The 19,862-nt window shown below is 49.7% G+C and overlaps 2 protein-coding genes across 5 annotated transcripts; both read left to right on the top strand.

Annotated features, from left to right (window-relative positions):
• The first annotated feature begins 76 nt into the window (after window positions 1-76).
• Window positions 77-11,964, top strand: stil (STIL centriolar assembly protein). 3 transcript variants are annotated; one of them, XM_065956384.1, is made up of 16 exons: window positions 77-481; window positions 2,425-2,532; window positions 2,628-2,743; window positions 2,826-3,013; window positions 3,968-4,215; window positions 4,338-4,421; window positions 4,642-4,728; window positions 6,576-6,741; window positions 7,079-7,170; window positions 7,398-7,506; window positions 7,582-8,532; window positions 8,823-8,922; window positions 9,013-9,163; window positions 9,424-9,514; window positions 9,591-9,865; window positions 10,721-11,964. In XM_065956384.1, exons 1-16 carry the CDS (start codon window positions 402-404, stop codon window positions 11,223-11,225), a joined length of 3,351 nt encoding a protein of 1,116 aa, XP_065812456.1. In that variant the 5' UTR covers window positions 77-401; the 3' UTR covers window positions 11,226-11,964. The 3 variants fall into 3 exon arrangements, with proteins under 3 accessions (XP_065812456.1, XP_065812455.1, XP_065812454.1); XM_065956383.1 differs by having other exon boundaries at window positions 2,455-2,532; window positions 10,682-11,962; XM_065956382.1 differs by having other exon boundaries at window positions 10,682-11,960.
• Window positions 11,965-12,886: 922 nt separating this feature from the next.
• On the top strand, window positions 12,887-19,154 carry serpinc1 (serpin peptidase inhibitor, clade C (antithrombin), member 1). Of its 2 annotated transcripts, none has more exons than XM_065956385.1 (8): window positions 12,887-13,038; window positions 14,324-14,690; window positions 14,755-14,970; window positions 15,046-15,183; window positions 17,089-17,307; window positions 18,141-18,315; window positions 18,732-18,796; window positions 18,907-19,154. In XM_065956385.1, the coding sequence occupies exons 2-8, from the start codon at window positions 14,325-14,327 to the stop codon at window positions 19,081-19,083; spliced, it is 1,356 nt and encodes a 451-aa protein (XP_065812457.1). In that variant the 5' UTR covers window positions 12,887-13,038; window position 14,324; the 3' UTR covers window positions 19,084-19,154. The 2 variants fall into 2 exon arrangements, with proteins under 2 accessions (XP_065812457.1, XP_065812458.1); XM_065956386.1 differs by having other exon boundaries at window positions 12,917-13,065.
• Window positions 19,155-19,862: the final 708 nt, after the last annotated feature.

Raw genomic sequence — 19,862 nt, 5'->3', positions numbered from 1 at the left:
CACAAAGAGAACGAGGAACCTAAGCGGCACGCCATTGGTCGGACTCACTCCTTCAGCGCTTCCTATTGGCTGTTTGAGTCGCCCCGCCAGAGAAGAGAAGAAACAGCGCCATAATTAAACAGTGTTCAACTTCTGTTTCCTTCGGGCTGTTTTCGATCAAATTAACGAAAACAATATCAAGAGAATCGTGAGTAAACTTGTTTTACTGAGTTTGTGGTGTCGTTACATCGTTAAACGTCATCACAGAGATTGTAGTTATTCGGTATGTTAAGCTAACTGAGGCAGCTGATGCGGTTCGAGCTGGAAGCTAACGTGGCTAACGTTAGCTGTTGGTGAGTCGCCGCGGTGTTTCCAGAGTTCTGCTTCCCGCTGACGGTGACTCTGTGTCGGCCAGGGGACGGATGAGCATCCCGGTGAACCTCCAGGCTCTGCCGTCCGGAGTCTTTGAATCCGTTTTCAAACAGGAGAACATCAGAGGAAGGTGAGTCAACGTCATCACACCTGCTGCTGCTGGGGTGGGGGGGGGGGGGGGTCACACCTGCTGCGGGGGGGTTCACACCTTCTGCGGGGGGTTCACACCTGCTGCTGGGGGGGGGTCACACCTGCTGCGGGGGGGGGGTCACACCTGCTGCGGGGGGGTTCACACCTGCTGCGGGGGGGTTCACACCTGCTGCTGGGGGGGGTTCACACCTGCTGCTGGGGGGGGTCACACCTGCTGCGGGGGGGGGGTCACACCTGCTGCGGGGGGGGGGGTCACACCTGCTGCGGGGGGGTTCACACCTGCTGCGGGGGGGTTCACACCTGCTGCTGGGGGGGGTTCACACCTTCTGCGGGGGGTTCACACCTGCTGCGGGGGGGGGGTCACACCTGCTGCGGGGGGGGGGGTTCACACCTGCTCACCTTATTTAATACTTTATGACTTTATAATGATGTAAACAAAATGATCACACTGAACAGTTTCTAATGAGAGAAATGTAAAAGATGAATTAAAGTCATTGGATTGATTTAAGAGACTCAAAATAAAGTTAATATTTAATGAAACGGCTTTAATGAAGATATGATTCACTTCATGGTCCTGGACTGAGTCTGCCTCTACACAGGAATTCAATCTTTATTTCTATAGCACATTTAGTGCTTTCCAAAAACTAAAACTGAATTAATAAAAACAATAAGAATATACACATGTAAACAGAAAACGCATGTCACATTTATCATTTTGCACATCATCTGCAGGAAACACAACACAAGAAAAATTGAATAAGATTTAAAAATCAATATTAGGACTGGATGGATTGATGGCTTTACTTGAGATTGTGGTGTAACAGCAGCAGGTTATCAAAACAAGTAAAGCATCAGCAGAATGAACAGTCAATAAGTCCTGTCTCTCTGTATAGATTGAGCCTCTGATGAGTAAATCTGTCTCTGACTCTAAGTGCAGACAAACATTCAGCGGCTTCCTGTCGGATCAATAAATCAAAACACATCCAAACGTTAACGGAAAGGGACGTACGAGTGCAAGACAACAAACACACGATGTGTAAAAACACAGCATGAGAGAGAAAATAAGAAAAGTACGAGAATATAGAAACATAAAGGAACACCATGATGCTCTCTGGAGGGGGGGGGGGGGGGGGGCAGTAGCTCAGTCTGTAGGAACATGAGGGATACGGACCGAACCCCCAACCGCTCTGGTGGGCTCCCTGCGCGTAGTCTCCCCCCCCCCCCCCCTACTCTGACACGTGTGAGAGGAGCATGTCTCTCAATAACAGTGTAAACCAGAATTTCCCTCAGGGATAAATAAAGGAAACTCCTCAAAAAAAGTCGGACGCCGACACAAACACTTGAAGGAATCTTGGTGTTCACGCGTTACTTTTAATGACAGCTGTCCTTTTCTATCAGAAAGGTTCCTTAAATGACTTCTGACTCTATCCACTGTCCTATCTCTACAATAAAGGCACAAAAACTCTAAAATAAATCTAAAAAAACATTTCAGACTTTCCAACAATATAAAATTCAACAACAATTAGTATTATAAAAGGGGCGAAATAAGTGACCAAAATAACGTTTCCAAACTTTTTTTGAGTTTATATGAATAAAACAGAGAGACTGGTTGGATGCCGGTATTCGTCACCACGCTACCAGTAAGCGACTCTGCCACGCTGGACGCAAAAACACTCGGGCTGTTTTCTAAACCGCCTCCTCTCCTAGTAGTTTGTTCTGATTGGTCCAAAATGAAATATCTAACAAATGAGAGCTAAAAAAAAACATGGATGTCGTTTTAATTCAGGAGAAATCTACAGTCTACATTAGACCAGTCGCCCTCACACTTTTTCCCACAATGCAAAGCGGCAGGTCAGATTTTGAGGAAAGAAGAAATGTTAGCATCTTTAACTCTACATCTTGTCTCCTCTTGTTGCTGAACAGAAGCTCCATGAACTCTCTCACTGCGCTCAGTTTCCCCAAATCCAGATCAGCTCTGTGGGATGGCAGCCCTGCAGGAGAGAAGCTCCGCCTCCAGCTCTGTGCTCGCAGGTACATACGCACACACACACACGCACACACACACACACAGAGCTAGCTGCAGTGCGTGTGTGTGTGTTCCTAAGCAGGAGTTTGTTTGTGTGCAGGAAGCCTCGCTTGGTGCTGCTGGAGAAAGCTCTGCGTCTGGCTCAGCGTCACGCCCGTCAAAGCAACAAGCCCCGCCTCCACTGCTTCTTCCTGGGATCAGTGTCTGTCGATGCAGGTCAGAGGTCACCGCCAGCTCATCCTCAACACTGATTGGCTGTGTGTGCTTCATTGGTATTAAGTTCTCCTCTCCTGTCCAGATGAGGAGGGAGTCACTGTGACTCTGGACCGCTTTGATCTGGGTCGGGACCAGGCCGGAGCCTCAGGCAGGGTTCCCTCTGCTCTGCTGCCCGGAGACGCCGTGGTTCCCTGTTTGTTCTCGTCACAGGTCGAAACCACACCTGACACTGTCATCCAATCAGAGGCTGAGCTGCATCACTGCTTCAAGGTAAGTGTGTCACCTTCAGAGGTCAGGGTCTGTGTCTGATGACAAACCAGCTGTTTCTCTTTCTGTCTTTGAGGGGTTTGAAGAAGAATTAAAGGTCCAGTCAGTGAGCTGTGTAGAGAGTGAGATGATAAAGGTATCTTACTCTCTGATCATTAAGGAAACATGCTATGTTGAAGTGCTGGCTTCTCTGACAACAATGCAGCAGCCAGTATGTCCTCCTTCTAACTTTAGATTCTGCTCCTGAATGCTCTGGATTTGTTTGGACCAGAGAAGGTAGAAGCTTTTAAGACACGCCCCCACATGGCCGTTTTGGACGCCCCTCGGTTTGTCAGATATGAGAGCAGTTATCAGGTCAACAGGTGTTGCAGCGATGGAAGCGGTCAAGAGAAGTGGTTCAGATAGAAGTGATTGTACCCGACCTAAAAAGCCTCTGCATGTTTCTAATAAGCTCCACGAGCAGAAACGTGCTCAAACTAGGATCAATATTGGAGATGCTTTTGAAAAATGGAGAGAGGTTAGAACACAGAAAGGTTTACAGACCCATGCAGAGCTGGATAAACACTGAAGCTTCAGAGTCCACCACATGGTGACCTGAGTGAGCATCCACTCTAGAGAGGAGGAGGGGGAGACAGCAGTTACATTGGTATCACAGTGTCCCCTGGTTTACACACAGTATTCAAATGTGAAGTGTGTGTGTGTGTGTGTGTGTGTGTGTGTGTGTGTGTGTGTGTGTGTGTGTGTGTGTGTGTGTGTGTGTGTGTGTGTGTGTGTGTGTGTGTGTGTGTGTGTGTGTGTGTGTGTGTGTGTGTGTGTGTGTGTGTGTGTGTGTGTGTGTGTGTGTGTGTGTGTGTGTGTGTGTGTGTGTGTGTGTGTGTGTGTGTGTGTGTGTGTGTGTGTGTGTGTGTGTGTGTGTGTGTGTGTGTGTGTGTGTGTGTGTGTGTGTGTGTGTCTCAGGTGTTGCAGCAGTGTGTGAGCAGTAGACTCTCTCTGGATCTGAGTCAGCTGTTGAAGCTTCGTGGTCATGTGACATGCTCTCAGCAGTCTGATGTCACAGCGTTCAGTCTCAGCTGGTCATCTGTTTGTCCGTCCGTCAGCGTGGACGTGCAGCCGGTCAGATCCATTCCCATCATACCCACCGCTCTGCTGCGAAGTCTGACCAGCATCAACAGACCTCTGCCCAACGCCGCCAACCGCCAGAGAGGGTAAGAACGCCGTCATCACGTCTTTGAACGTTCATATTGATTCAGCGATGGCGTTACATCGGCGTCCCTCACTCCGGGTCTGATCGGGAGAGTATTGAACCTTTGACCTCGTCACTCTGCAGGTTTCTGACCATGGACCAGACCAGGAAGCTGCTCCTGCTGCTGGAGTCTGACCCTAAAGCCTCCACACTGCCGCTGGTTGGACTGTGAGTCACCACACTCATCCTCCTGGACCAATCAGAGATGACGGGGGGGGGGGGGGGGGGCAGATAGGAGGGGGGGGAGAGAGACACAGGGAGAGAAAGGGAGGGACGGACAGAGAGAGAGAGACACACAGAGAGGGAGGGAGGGGGGGAGAGATTATTATCCATAATGTCATAACCATCTCCACCTCACTTTGCTCTCTCTGACTTCACTTCCTGTCAGGTGGCTGAGTGGAGTCACACACGTGTACAACCCTCAGGTGTGGGCGTGGTGTCTGAGGTTCCTGTTCAGCTCCGCCCTCCAGGACAGGTGAGTCCTCTGACCTTTAACCTCCAGGTCTCTCTAAGTGTTCTGTCTCTGATGGTTCCTCTGACCTTTAACCTCCAGGTCTCTCTAAGTGTTCTGTCTCTGATGGTTCCTCTGACCTTTAACCTCCAGGTCTCTCCAAGTGTTCTGTCTCTGATGGTTCCTCTGACCTTTAACCTCCAGGTCTCTCTAAGTGTTCTGTCTCTGATGGTTCCTCTGACCTTTAACCTCCAGGTCTCTCTAAGTGTTCTGTCTCTGATGGTTCCTCTGACCTTTAACCTCCAGGTCTCTCTAAGTGTTCTGTCTCTGATGGTTCCTCTGACCTTTAACCTCCAGGTCTCTCCAAGTGTTCTGTCTCTGATGGTTCCTCTGACCTTTAACCTCCAGGTCTCTCTAAGTGTTCTGTCTCTGATGGTTCCTCTGACCTTTAACCTCCAGGTCTCTCTAAGTGTTCTGTCTCTGATGGTTCCTCTGACCTTTAACCTCCAGGTCTCTCCAAGTGTTCTGTCTCTGATGGTTCCTCTGACCTTTAACCTCCAGGTCTCTCTAAGTGTTCTGTCTCTGATGGTTCCTCTGACCTTTAACCTCCAGGTCTCTCCAAGTGTTCTGTCTCTGATGGTTCCTCTGACCTTTAACCTCCAGGTCTCTCCAAGTGTTCTGTCTCTGATGGTTCCTCTGACCTTTAACCTCCAGGTCTCTCTAAGTGTTCTGTCTCTGATGGTTCCTCTGACCTTTAACCTCCAGGTCTCTCTAAGTGTTCTGTCTCTGATGGTTCCTCTGACCTTTAACCTCCAGGTCTCTCCAAGTGTTCTGTCTCTGATGGTTCCTCTGACCTTTAACCTCCAGGTCTCTCTAAGTGTTCTGTCTCTGATGGTTCCTCTGACCTTTAACCTCCAGGTCTCTCTAAGTGTTCTGTCTCTGATGGTTCCTCTGACCTTTAACCTCCAGGTCTCTCCAAGTGTTCTGTCTCTGATGGTTCCTCTGACCTTTAACCTCCAGGTCTCTCTAAGTGTTCTGTCTCTGATGGTTCCTCTGACCTTTAACCTCCAGGTCTCTCTAAGTGTTCTGTCTCTGATGGTTCCTCTGACCTTTAACCTCCAGGTCTCTCTAAGTGTTCTGTCTCTGATGGTTCCTCTGACCTTTAACCTCCAGGTCTCTCTAAGTGTTCTGTCTCTGATGGTTCCTCTGACCTTTAACCTCCAGGTCTCTCTAAGTGTTCTGTCTCTGATGGTTCCTCTGACCTTTAACCTCCAGGTCTCTCTAAGTGTTCTGTCTCTGATGGTTCCTCTGACCTTTAACCTCCAGGTCTCTCTAAGTGTTCTGTCTCTGATGGTTCCTCTGACCTTTAACCTCCAGGTCTCTCCAAGTGTTCTGTCTCTGATGGTTCCTCTGACCTTTAACCTCCAGGTCTCTCCAAGTGTTCTGTCTCTGATGGTTCCTCTGACCTTTAACCTCCAGGTCTCTCTAAGTGTTCTGTCTCTGATGGTTCCTCTGACCTTTAACCTCCAGGTCTCTCCAAGTGTTCTGTCTCTGATGGTTCCTCTGACCTTTAACCTCCAGGTCTCTCTAAGTGTTCTGTCTCTGATGGTTCCTCTGACCTTTAACCTCCAGGTCTCTCTAAGTGTTCTGTCTCTGATGGTTCCTCTGACCTTTAACCTCCAGGTCTCTCTAAGTGTTCTGTCTCTGATGGTTCCTCTGACCTTTAACCTCCAGGTCTCTCTAAGTGTTCTGTCTCTGATGGTTCCTCTGACCTTTAACCTCCAGGTCTCTCTAAGTGTTCTGTCTCTGATGGTTCCTCTGACCTTTAACCTCCAGGTCTCTCTAAGTGTTCTGTCTCTCTTCTGTTTCAGAGTTTACTCAGAGAGCGGCTGTTTCCTCCTCATTCTGTTCGCCTCCACACACACACCTCCTCAGGTGTTCCAGTGTCGAGCACCAGGACCAGGACCAGGACCAGGACCAGGACCACAGCTGGACTACCAGCTGCTCACTGCATCCCAATCTGTCACACTGTACCAGGTAACAGCACACCTGTTCATTTATTCAAATATATACTGAATAAGAGATGTATGGAAACACTGTTGTGGTTGCAAAAACTGAACTTAAATCGTGTGTGTGTGTGTGTGTGTGTGTGTGTGTGTGTGTGTGTGTGTGTGTGTGTGTGTGTGTGTGTGTGTGTGTGTGTGTGTGTGTGTGTGTGTGTGTGTGTGTGTGTGTGTGTGTGTGTGTGTGTGTGTGTGTGTGTGTGTGTGTGTGTGTGTGTGTGTGTGTGTGTGTGTGTGTGTGTGTGTGTGTGTGTGTGTGTGTGTGTGTGTGTGTGTGTGTGTGTGTGTGTGTGTGTGTGTGTGTGTGGCAGGCCGTGTGTGTGGAGGGTCGGACTCTGAGCTGTGATCTGGATCTCAGCAGACAGACTCAGGTGTTCAGAGACGCCCAGAGCTCCTTCAACAGGTAACTGTTTAAAGGGACAGTACAACGTTCATGTAAATCATCATGTGGAGGTTTTAAGGTGTTTATCCCGTAACTCCATTAGCATGCTAGCTAAGCTAACAAGTCCACTGCTGGTCTCAGCTGCTCGGCGAGCTCACTTAATGAATGTTAAAGAACAAACGCCTGGAGAAGTTTTGAACCAATCAGAGAAGACATATTAGAGTCTGATGTTTGTTTTGTCCTCTCAGCGTTGTCCTGTCTGCTGCTGGTCTGTCTGTCAGCGATCAGGACTCTGGAGTGGAAGATGAAGATCTGTCTCCACGCCCGTCCCCGAGCCCCCACCCCCCCGCCCAGCAGGTCAGTCCCAGCTCACCTGTACCTGATCAATAATAAAACATCTGTATCAAACATCAGTGTTGGTTTTTCTTTCAGTCTCGCAGAGTTCAGCCGTCTGTTCCTGAACTTTCTCTGCTGATTGACAGCAGCTTCTCCTCCAATCACAACTGGCAGGACGCTGGCTCCGCCCACAGACCTCCTCCCCCCACTGACAGGAAGTCTGCTCCTCCTACCAGAAACATCAACTCAGCCCCCAAACCGGCTCCTCCTCCTCATCTCCACAGCACCCCCAACTCCAACCTGCAGCAGCCCTGCACCTGCTGCTCCTCCCACACTTACAACTGCACCTCCATCTTCTCCTCCTCCACAGGACTCCACCCTGCACCTTCTGTTTTCCCTCATCCTCACAACACCCCTCCTCCATCATCCAATCATCCATCATCCCATCATCAAACTCTTTCTACTCTCTCCTGTCCTCACTCTGCTTCTGTATCTCCTACACCTGCTTCTTTTCCACATCACCACAACACTCCTCCTCCCTCCTCCCATCATCAAACTCCTCCTCCCTCCTCCCATCATCAAACTCCTCCTCCCTCCTCCCATCATCAAACTCCTCCTCCTCCTCCCTCCTCCCATCATCAAACTCCTCCTCCTCCTCCATCCTCCCATCATCAAACTCCTCCTCCTCCTCCATCCTCCCATCATCAAACTCCTCCTCCTCCCTCTTGTCTCCCACCACCACCTCCTCTATCCTCCCATCACTACACTCCTCACACTCCTCCTCCTTCCAGTAACCATCCATCTCCTCCTCTGTCCTCCCATTACCGTACTCCTCCTCCCTCACAGAGTCCCTCCTCTCCTCCCTCTGGTCCTCCTCTTCCCTGTCCCTTCAGCCTCCCCCCTGCAGACCCAGTGACTCCTGCCCCCTGGCTCCCTCGTCCGCCTTGTGTGAATCAATGCTGTGATCAGGGGGGCGGAGTCACACCAGTCGACACCTACCAGCTCCTCCTCCTTCAGGACAGACAGCTGCGCCTCCTGCAGGCTCAGGTGAGAACACATTAAATAATCTGCAGTCAGGCCGGCCTGATGGTTTGTAGCCGTGTTCACAGCTGTGATGTAGAGGTACATATAAGTGACGCTCATCAATTACCTTCTGACTACGTTTCCCACAGTGCACCTCTCATTCTGAATGTCATTAAACTTGACGACATTGTTTTTTTTAATAATAGATTCAGAAACTGATGATGAGTAATCTCAGGAGGCCTCTGATTGGTCCAGAGTGGAGTGTGTTTGTAGTTGTCATGGTAACAGTGTTTGGTGTTGGTGGACGGCCTCAGGTGCAGATGTTGTTGGAGGCGCAGGGGAAATGTCAGACCTCCAGCCAGCAGGCCGACACTCAGACGCCACGGAGCACCGCCAGCGTCGCCGTGGGAACAGGTGAGACAGGAAGCCGGTGATAAGACTCACCTGATGAGCAGACAGTGATCTGAGTGACAGGTGACTCATCATCTCTTTGTGTGTTTTCAGGGGCCAGTCTGTTCTGGGGGGATCCTGGGCAGGAGGTCCATGCTCCTCCCACCTCCTACAACAGCCCCTTGTCCTCACCCAGACCCCCCCCACACACTGACACATCTGCTGAGGATGCTGACGTCCTGGATCAGAAGGCTGCTGCATACAGGTGAGTGTGTTGTCTGTTTGTGACGTCAACGGGGGGGGGGGGGGCTCATGGTAAATCTACGGGCTGGACTGCCAATCCAATCAAGTTGTACACCGCACCAACATTCTGTAAATGAGTTTCTGAAATGTCTGAACGGGGCAGTGAAATGTGTGAAAGACGTTCATGAAGGATCGTGTTCCTTTATGTTGGAGCTGAGGTTGGGTGGGGGGGTCGCCCCTCTAAAGGAACATTACAGTGATGATGATGATGTTCTGTTTCAGCTTCAGCGGGCTGCAGAGTCCCGTCCTGGGGGAGAGCGCCAGCATGTTCACGCCTGCAGACGAGCAGCAGAGCTTCTACCACAACCTGCAGGTACCTGAGAGACGACCTGTTGAATCATAATCTTTATTTATATCCTGATTCATGAACACGTTCTGTGGTCCTTAAGAATCAGCTCAACAGCCGTCTGCAGGAGCCCGGCGACTCCAGGAGAAACAGCCCCCCTGCAGCTCCTGACCGCTCACACTCCTCCGCCTCCTCCTCCGCCTCCTCCTCGGCGTCCTCCTCGGCCTCCTCCTCGGCGTCCCGGGGGAAGCAGCAGCGAGGAGGGGACCCGGTGGTCAGCGCCACTCTGAGGCAGCTGCAGCAGCTCGGAGTGGATCTGCACGAACAAGATCTGACGGAGTCTGAAAGAAGAAAGCACCAAACTGTGGAGAGCAGCAGGTACACACTCACCTGAGGCTCAGCCGGTCTCACCTGAGGCTCAGCCGGTCTCACCTGAGGCTCAGCCGGTCTCACCTGAGGCTCAGCCGGTCTCACCTGAGGCTCAGCCGGTCTCACCTGAGGCTCAGCCGGTCTCACCTGAGCATCAGTTGGTCTCACCTGAGGCTCAGCCGGTCTCACCTGAGGCTCAGCCGGTCTCACCTGAGGCTCAGCCGGTCTCACCTGAGCATCAGCCGGTCTCACCTGAGCATCAGCCGGTCTCACCTGAGCATCAGTTGGTCTCACCTGAGCATCAGTTGGTCTCACGTGAGTATCAGTTGGTCTCACCTGAGCATCAGTTGGTCTCACCTGAGCATCAGTTGGTCTCACCTGAGCATCAGCCGGTCTCACCTGAGGCTCAGCCGGTCTCACCTGAGCATCAGTTGGTCTCACCTGAGCATCAGTTGGTCTCACCTGAGTATCAGTTGGTCTCACCTGAGTATCAGTTGGTCTCACCTGAGCATCAGTTGGTCTCACCTGAGTATCAGTTGGTCTCACCTGAGCATCAGTTGGTCTCACCTGAGCATCAGTTGGTCTGCTTTGTTGAGTTTGACACATTGCTCACACTTGCTGCTTTGTGTGTGTGTGTGTGTGTGTGTGTGTGTGTGTGTGTGTGTGTGTGTGTGTGTGTGTGTGTGTGTGTGTGTGTGTGTGTGTGTGTGTGTGTGTGTGTGTGTGTGTGTGTGTGTGTGTGTGTGTGTGTGTGTGTGTGTGTGTGTGTGTGTGTGTGTGTGTGTGTGTGTGTGTGTGTGTGTGTGTGTGTGTGTGTGTGTGTAGCACGTTGGCGTCCATCAACCCGTTGGCGGTCCTGTCCAGACTGAGCGTGTCCGAGCCGTCAGCCAGCTCTCTGTTTCCTGAAGGCAGCGTGGATTTGAGTCTGGAGGCCAACGCCATTGCTCTGCGCTACCTCAGCGACTCTCAGCTCAGCAGGCTGTCTCTGGGAGGCCACGCCCCCCAACTAGCCCCCACCTCCTCCAATGACTCGCTGATGTCGCCTAGCAACATGTCTATGGCCACCAGGAAGTACATGAAGAGGTACGGCTTGATCGAAGAGGAAGACGAGGAGGAGCAGGAGGTCGATGCTCGCCGCCCACTGACTGAAGCTCTGAACGTGAAGCTCCTCCCACAGAGTCAGCTGATCAGAGACCTGAGGCCCAAAATGCAGCTGTTAGCTAGCAGCTCCAAACCGCTAACCAGCGACAAGGAGAACTGTTCCAGCGGGCGGCCATCTTTAGTGAGGGCGAGCAGCCGTCAGACAGAAGGATCAGTGGGGAACATCCTGGACCTGAGCCGTCTGAGACAGCTACCCAAACTCTTCTGACCCCAAAAACCAGATTCTCATAGGACCAGAACCTGCTGAGACTTTTATAGAAACTTTAGTTTTTTAGACAATCTGGTGTAGTCCAGAACCTGCTGAGACCAGCAGGAGACCAGCAGGAGACCAGCAGGAGACCAGCAGGAGACCAGCAGGAGACCAGGGGTGTGACCGATCCTGCAGACTGTCAGATATAAGCTGGACTCCGTTGTGAATGAACGGACTCAGTTTGGACTCCATGAAAACCAGGACCTTTAGTCTGACAGCAGAGACCAGAACACCAAGACCTTTAGTCTGACAGCAGAGACCAGAACACCAGGACCTTTAGTCTGACAGCAGAGACCAGAACACCAAGACCTTTAGTCTGACAGCAGAGACCAGAACACCAGGACCTTTAGTCTGACAGCAGAGACCAGAACACCAGGACCTTTAGTCTGACAGCAGAGACCAGAACACCAGGACCTTTAGTCTGACAGCAGAGACCAGAACACCAGGACCTTTAGTCTGACAGCAGAGACCAGAACACCAGGACCTTTAGTCTGACAGCAGAGACCAGAACACCAGGACCTTTAGTCTGACAGCAGAGACCAGAACACCAAGACCTTTAGTCTGACAGCAGAGACCAGAACACCAGGACCTTTAGTCTGACAGCAGAGACCAGAACACCAGGACCTTTAGTCTGACAGCAGAGACCAGAACACCAGGACCTTTAGTCTGACAGCAGAGACCAGAACACCAGGACCTTTAGTCTGACAGCAGAGACCAGAACACCAGGACCTTTAGTCTGACAGCAGAGACCAGAACACCAGGACCTTTAGTCTGACAGCAGAGACCAGAACACCAGGACCTTTAGTCTGACAGCAGAGACCAGAACACCAGGACCTTTAGTCTGACAGCAGAGACCAGAACACCAGGACCTTTAGTCTGACAGCAGAGACCAGAACACCAGGACCTTTAGTCTGACAGCAGAGACCAGAACACCAGGACCTTTAGTCTGACAGCAGAGACCAGAACACCAGGACCTTTAGTCTGACAGCAGAGACCAGAACACCAGGACCTTTAGTCTGACAGCAGAGACCAGAACACCAGGACCTTTAGTCTGACAGCAGAGACCAGAACACCAGGACCTTTAGTCTGACAGCAGAGACCAGAACACCAGGACCTTTAGTCTGACAGCAGAGACCAGAACACCAGGACCTTTAGTCTGACAGCAGAGACCAGCGTTTGCTGTTTTTGTCACTTCCTGTTTTAAATGTTTTTTTTGCACATATTTTTTAATATTTATGATTGAACAATAAATTTCATGAAACTTAAACCCTGAAGTCGTCATGTCCTCAGTGTGTTGTTTCCTCGTGTTGCCCCGCCCCCTGCTGGTCAGCTGAGTGTGTTGTTTCCTCGTGTTGCCCCGCCCCCTGCTGGTCAGCTGAGTGTGTTGTTTCCTCGTGTTGCCCCGCCCCCTGCTGGTCAGCTGAGTGTGTTGTTTCCTCGTGTTGCCCCGCCCCCTACTGGTCAGCTGAGTGTGTTGTTTCCTCGTGTTGCCCCGCCCCCTGCTGGTCAGCTGAGTGTGTTGTTTCCTCGTGTTGCCCCGCCCCCTGCTGGTCAGCTGAGTGTGTTGTTTCCTCGTGTTGCCCCGCCCCCTGCTGGTCAGCTGAGTGTCCTGCACTGTGTTATTGATCAGATGTTCCTGGCGCTGCGAGCTGTTGACTGACAGACGATCAATGTCTCAAAGGTCGCTGTGACGTTTCAGTGCTCTGCAGGACACTGACCTGACTTCAGCTCAAACTGAAGAACGCCGTCTGAATTTTCTCGACCTGCTCAGGTAACATCTCACTGCTTCCTCCTTCAGGTGAGCTCTGGATGTGTTAGACAGGTTCACCAACTGGTCGTCTGCGTGAGGTTTTAATCATTTGACCCGTTGAGGTGTAAATATTATCAAATGATCGTTTCAGGTTTAATGAGACCAAACGAACGCTTCGCAGCGCAGACGGAGAGCTGACGGAGTATGTGTGGGTCACTGTGTGTGTGGGAGTCACTGCATGTGTGTGTGTTCTTTTGGTGTGTTGTGTGTTGTTTTGGTGTGTGTTGTGTTGTTTTGGTGTGTGTGTGTGGGAGTTACTGCATGTGTGTGTGTTCTTTTGGTGTGTTGTGTGTTGTTTTGTTTTGGTGTGTGTGTTGTGTTGTTTTGGTGTGTGTGTTGTGTTGTGTTGTTTTGGTGTGTGTGTGTGTGTGTGTGGGAGTTACTGCATGTGTGTGTGTTCTTTTGGTGTGTTGTGTGTTGTTTTGGTGTGTGTGGTGTGCTGTGTTGTTTTGGTGTGTGTGTGTGTGTGTGTGTGGGAGTTACTGCATGTGTGTGTGTTCTTTTGGTGTGTTGTGTGTTGTGTTGTATTGGTGTGTGTGTGTGGGAGTTACTGCATGTGTGTGTGTTCTTTTGGTGTGTTGTGTGTTGTTTTGGTGTGTGTGGTGTGTTGTGTTGTTTTGGTGTGTGTGTGGGAGTTACTGCATGTGTGTGTGTTCTTTTGGTGTGTTGTGTTGTATTGGTGTGTGTGTGGGAGTTACTGCATGTGTGTGTGTTCTTTTGGTGTGTTGTGTGTTGTGTTGTGTTGTTTTGGTGTGTGTGTGTGTGGGAGTTACTGCATGTGTGTGTGTTCTTTTGGTGTGTTGTGTGTTGTTTTGTTTTGGTGTGTGTGTGTTGTTTCCATGTGTGTGTTGTGGTGTTTTCGTGTGTGTGTGGGAGTCACTGCATTGCTTCTTCACTTTCTGTTTATATTTTGTGTTTTTGGCTCCATGGTTTTTATCACAAACTGTAGATCTGTAAAGCTACTCTTTACATTTGACCCTTCAGGGCCTCCGTAGAAATCGACTTTTTTAGACCACCTCGTCCAGTTCTGTAAACATGTTGATAAAAACGGGCTAAAGTGGACACTCGAGGAACTGCAGTTTATTATTAAATAAATAAATATCACCGTTTTAAACTTTGTGGTTCACTTTTAAATATTTGATCGTCTAGTTTAAAAACATTTTTTAATCAGTTTTTGTGATTCGAGATCAAACGGTTTAACTCTTCCTGGAACTAGTTTGATTGCTCTCCTCTGATTGGCTCTCAGAATGAGGGCTGCTGATTGGCTGTTGGTTCTGGCGTCCCTTGCCCTCCTTGCCCTCGCCGTAGATGCCGACATCTGCGGCGCCAAACCGAGAGACCTCCCTCTGGAGCCACGCTGCATCTACCGCAGCCCCGACCTCGAGTCCCCCGAGGACCCGACCGACCAGCCGGAGCAGGTCCCCGAGTCCACCAACCCCCGAGTGTGGGAGCTGTCCAAGGCCATCGGTCGCTTCGCCCTGTCACTGTACAAACAGCTGTCCCTAAGCAGGACGCCGGACGCCAACATCTTCATGTCTCCAATCAGCATCTCCACAGCGTTCGCCATGACCAAACTGGGCGCGTGCAACAGGACGCTGCAGCAGATCATGAAGGTATGAGAGAACGTGCAGACAGAACCTGCTGTAGACTCCCCTCACTGACCATCTGTTTCTGCAGGTGTTTGAGTTCGACACCATCAAAGAGAAGACGTCCGATCAGGTGCACTTCTTCTTCGCCAAACTCAACTGTCGTCTGTACAGGAAGAAGGGCGACGCCACCGAGCTCGTCTCCGCCAACCGCCTGTTCGGAGACAAATCTCTGATCTTCAACGAGACGTACCAGAACATCAGCGAGATGGTTTACGGAGCCAAGCTGCTGCCCCTCAACTTCAAGGTAACCTGACACCTGTCCACAATGGACCAATCAGGGCTCAGCTTTGACTATAAGCATCGTGGTTCTGTTCTGCAGGAGAACCCGGATAAGGCTCGGAAAACCATCAACGACTGGATCTCTAACAAGACGGAGAACCTGATTCAGGACACACTGCCACATGGGGCGCTGGACTCCAACACCATCCTGGTCCTCGTCAACACCATCTACTTCAAGGTACCGAACACACACACACACACACACACCTGAAGTCCAGGAGTCAGGTGATGCTACATTGTCCAGGTATTTGATCATGTCTATAAACCCCTCTATTTCAGCCCTGCTCAGAACAGGCTGTTTCTGTGTCTGTATCTTTAAATATGTAAATGAGCTGTGTCTGACCACGCCCCCTCTCTGGAAGGGCTTGGGTGTACTCTGTCTTTCTCGCTCCATGTCCTATTGTTTACGGTGAGAAGGCAGATTCAGAGGGCAGAACAAACACCTAGCTGTGGGAGTGTCACCCACCTGGGGGAGGGGCTACTGCCCTTTGTGATGTCATGAAGGGAACATCTCCAAACGGCCTGTTTGAGCACACATTTTCTGAAAAGTGGAGCAGGCAGAAGACGGAAAGGATGGACTTTTCTCATCATTGGGGGGTTTGTAGACGGACTAGAGACACGTTAGAGTTAGAGGAACATGGAGAAGTGGATTTCTGATAATGTGTGACCCTTGTTGGAAACTTTTACAAAGAAGTAATCTAGACTGAAGACTGAAGAAGTAGTTTAATTTAAAGCCTGGAAGTAATCTGAACTGATCCTGTGTGACAAAGCAAAAGAAATCTAAAGCAGGATATCATCAGCATAGAGGGAAACATTTTCCATTGAATAACTCTCAGCAGGGGTGCATGACAACCAGTCCATCTGGTGTGTTTCTGACGTGTATCTGGCGTGTTTCTGACGCGTTTCTGACGTGTATCTGACGCGTATCTGACGTGTTTCTGACGTGTTTCTGACATGTATCTGTGGTGTATCTGACGTGTATCTGGCGTGTTTCTGACGTGTATCTGACGTGTATCTGACGCGTATCTGACGTGTTTCTGGCGTGTATCTGACGTGTATCTGGCGTGTTTCTGACGCGTATCTGACGTGTATCTGACGTGTATCTGACGTGTATCTGACGTGTTTCTGACGTGTATCTGGCGTGTTTCTGACGTGTATCTGTCGTGTTTCTGGCGTGTATCTGTGGTGTATCTGACGTGTATCTGGCGTGTTTCTGACGTGTATCTGACACGTATCTGACGTGTTTCTGACGTGTTTCTGACATGTATCTGTGGTGTATCTGACGTGTATCTGGCGTGTTTCTGACGTGTATCTGACGCGTATCTGACATGTATCTGACGTGTTTCTGACGTGTATCTGGCGTGTTTCTGACGTGTATCTGACGTGTTTCTGACGTGTATCTGGCGTGTATCTGGCGTGTTTCTGACGCGTATCTGACATGTATCTGACGTGTTTCTGACGTGTATCTGGCGTGTTTCTGACGTGTATCTGACGTGTATCTGTCGTGTTTCTGGCATGTATCTGTGGTGTATCTGACGTGTATCTGGCATGTATCTGTGGTGTATCTGGCGTATATCTGGCATGTATCTGTGGTGTATCTGGCGTATATCTGGCATGTATCTGACGTGTATCTGGCATGTATCTGTGGTGTATCTGACGTGTATCTGGCATGTATCTGACGTGTTTCTGGCATGTATCTGTGGTGTATCTGACGTGTATCTGATGTGTATCTGTGGTGTATCTGGCGTGTTTCTGGCATGTATCCGTGGTGTATCTGGCGTGTTTCTGGCATGTATCTGTGGTGTATCCGACATGTATCTGGCGTGTATCTGGCATGTATCTGACGTGTATCTGGCGTGTTTCTGGCATGTATCCGTGGTGTATCTGGCGTGTTTCTGGCATGTATCTGTGGTGTATCTGGCGTGTTTCTGGCATGTATCTGTGGTGTATCTGGCATGTATCTGACGTGTATCTGGCGTGTTTCTGGCATGTATCCGTGGTGTATCTGGCGTGTTTCTGGCATGTTTCTGGCATGTATCTGTGGTGTATCTGACGTGTATCTGACGTGTTTCTGCTCTCTCAGGGTCAGTGGAAGAACAAGTTCAACAAAGACTTGGTGTACGCCTCAGACTTCCACGTCAGTGAGAGTCGCACCTGCTCGATCAACCTGATGTACCAGGAGAACAAGTTCAGGTACAAGTACTTCCCTGACGACCAGGTGCAGGTGCTGGAGATGCCGTACCTCGGTGACGACATCACCATGGTGATCGTCCTGCCAACCAGAGGCACCCCGCTCAGTCAAGTAATCCTCACGTCTTCACACCTGTTTATGTGCCGATTAAAATCATCAATAACTATAGTTAGCATGTCATCTTTGAACTCTTCTTTGTTAAGTGTGATCTCCTTCCTTCTGGCCGTCGTTACAGAACGCCTCAAATCAAAACTGAATCAATTTAATTTGCTCACCCTGACTGCGAGTTAGACAGTTTGTAGATTACAGATTTAGGCCCAGTGTCAACCTAGCGTGTTTTTCTGAGCGGCAGCATTTAAAAAGAAAATTGTTTTCAATGAGTAGAGAGCATTCACAGCTACAGACGGATGTCCGGTGAAAATGTGCATTTTATCTTTTCAGAAAGGCGCTGTTGACGTCTCCATCGCTCTTTTCCTAATGTGTAATATTCCCCGTACTAGTTTTGTCTCCTACAGATTGTGTCATGTACCCACATCGTCCTCGCTCTGTGTCTGATCGGGCAATAAACGATCTCAAATATAAAACATGCAGTAAAAAGTAACGGAGCAGTGTTGGTCATACAGCGACCACGTTCAACAGACAGTTGTCATGGAGACAGGACGGACTTCTCGACGCTCAAACTGCGCCTTTCTGTCTGGAAAAACCGCTAGGTGGACACATAGCACATCAGCATTCCAGTGACGTATAAAAAGACAGTTTTCATGCAGACAAGATTTAAATGTAAACAAAGAGGTAATGTTAAAGTAGTTTTAAGGTAAAGCAGTGGGCCTAACATAGAGCCTTGTGGTACTCCTCTGGAGAGAACGTGGATTCAGGTGTTTCCTGTTAAAGTGTGTGTGTGTGTGTGTGTGTGTGTGTGTGTGTGTGTGTGTGTGTGTGTGTAGGTGGAGGAGGGCCTGGACCTGAAGAAACTCACAGGCTGGATGGATGGACTGAGTGAAGTCATTGTCGCTGTCCACGTCCCTCGCTTCAGGGTGGAGGACAGCTTCAGTCTGAAGGAGAAGCTGGAGGCGATGGGACTGACCGACCTGTTCAGCTCTGAGAAGGCCAGCCTGCCAGGTGAGGGGTCTTCACCTGGAGCGAGTGGCAGGGGGTGGTGACCTTTACTCCCTGTGATCGCTGCACGACCATAGACCGTCTGCACGCCACCTCTACCATCTCCGTGCTCTAATCAACCTGCTGCTGCATGTTTCCTGTTCTCCAGGATGTTCTTCTCCTCTCTTTAGTTCACAAGATTCATTGATACAAACACACATATTATCATCATAGAGTCATATGGAGGACTCTGCTGCTTCGTTCAACACTTCCACAACGTTCATTGAACGTCACGTCTTACCTCAGGAGACCCCTCCCCCCCCCCGCCCCACCTCCTGTCTGACAGGGATAGTCTCCAGCTGTGAGGAGCATGTGTGAACAGATCAGGAGAATATCTCAAGATTTTCAGCAGATGTGAAAACAGTTTCTGTGTGTTTCAGGGATGTTGGAGGAAGGCGGTGAAGGTCTCCATATCTCAGACGCTTTCCATAAAGCCTTCCTGGAGGTCAGTTACAAACTATGACATCACTGTCAGCTGCTTTTGAGGAGGTCAGGTGTTGTCGATCTGTGCACAACTGAGCGTCTTTCTGACTGAACCTATCTTTTGGTCTGCAGGTGAAAGAGGAGGGCAGCGAGGCGGCAGCGGCCACGGCTGTGGTGGCAATCGGGCGCTCCCTGAACTTAAACCGGGAGATGTTCATGGCCGACCGTCCGTTCCTGCTGCTCATCAGAGAGTCGACCATCAACGCTCTGCTGTTCACGGCGCGTGTGGCCGACCCCTGCAGCGAATAAAAACGCTCCGCTGCTCCTCACGCTTCAACACCGCATACATACTTCAAAAATAAAAATCTCTCTTTGTTACAGCCCTGTGCACTTTGTGAAGCTGATATCACAACTTTTTATTATTTTAGTTTTTTTCGTTTTTCATTTTATTAGTGACGCTGACGACACGTCCCGCAGCTTCACACATCAGTTTCAATAAAAACACATGAAACTTTCAGATTATTTAGGCGACCCGGTCTCTGTGTTGTTGTTGTTTCTTAGCTGAAACGTACAAACTATCATAACTGTTTGCTTTGATTTGGTCTTTTAATCCAATCAGCCTCATCCTGATACTATATCCTGATTTACATCAAGGGTTTTAAAATCCTTCTAAATATTAAACGTTACCGGTACCTGTTTGTTACCACGGCAACAAATCTAAAAGTCTTGGACACCTAATATCGGATCATTTCTTCTTTCTATTGAACAAAAATCTAGACAATGTCCTACACAGTCTGAATTGCACACTTAGGCTTCCCCGTTGTGGGATGAATAAAGGATTATCTTATCTTAAAGGGGACATATTATAAAAACTTCTTCAGTGTTTCTGAACATATATCTAGGTAACCTGAGAGTCTACTGACCCACAACATTTGAAATAAACCCATCCAGTCCTTTGTTTGTAGTCTGCATAAGTCTTACAACACAGAGAAGCTCTGTTTCAAATGTGCTCTCCTTGTGATGTCACAGTGGGATTCTGGCTGTTTGAAAAGGTGGAGGAGGGGGATGATATGTCCTCTTTAAGGCAG

Source organism: Labrus bergylta, chromosome 6 (genome assembly GCF_963930695.1).
Source record: "Labrus bergylta chromosome 6, fLabBer1.1, whole genome shotgun sequence".
NCBI classification, from domain to species: domain Eukaryota; kingdom Metazoa; phylum Chordata; class Actinopteri; order Labriformes; family Labridae; genus Labrus; species Labrus bergylta.
This window is presented reverse-complemented; position numbering and strand designations above follow the sequence as displayed.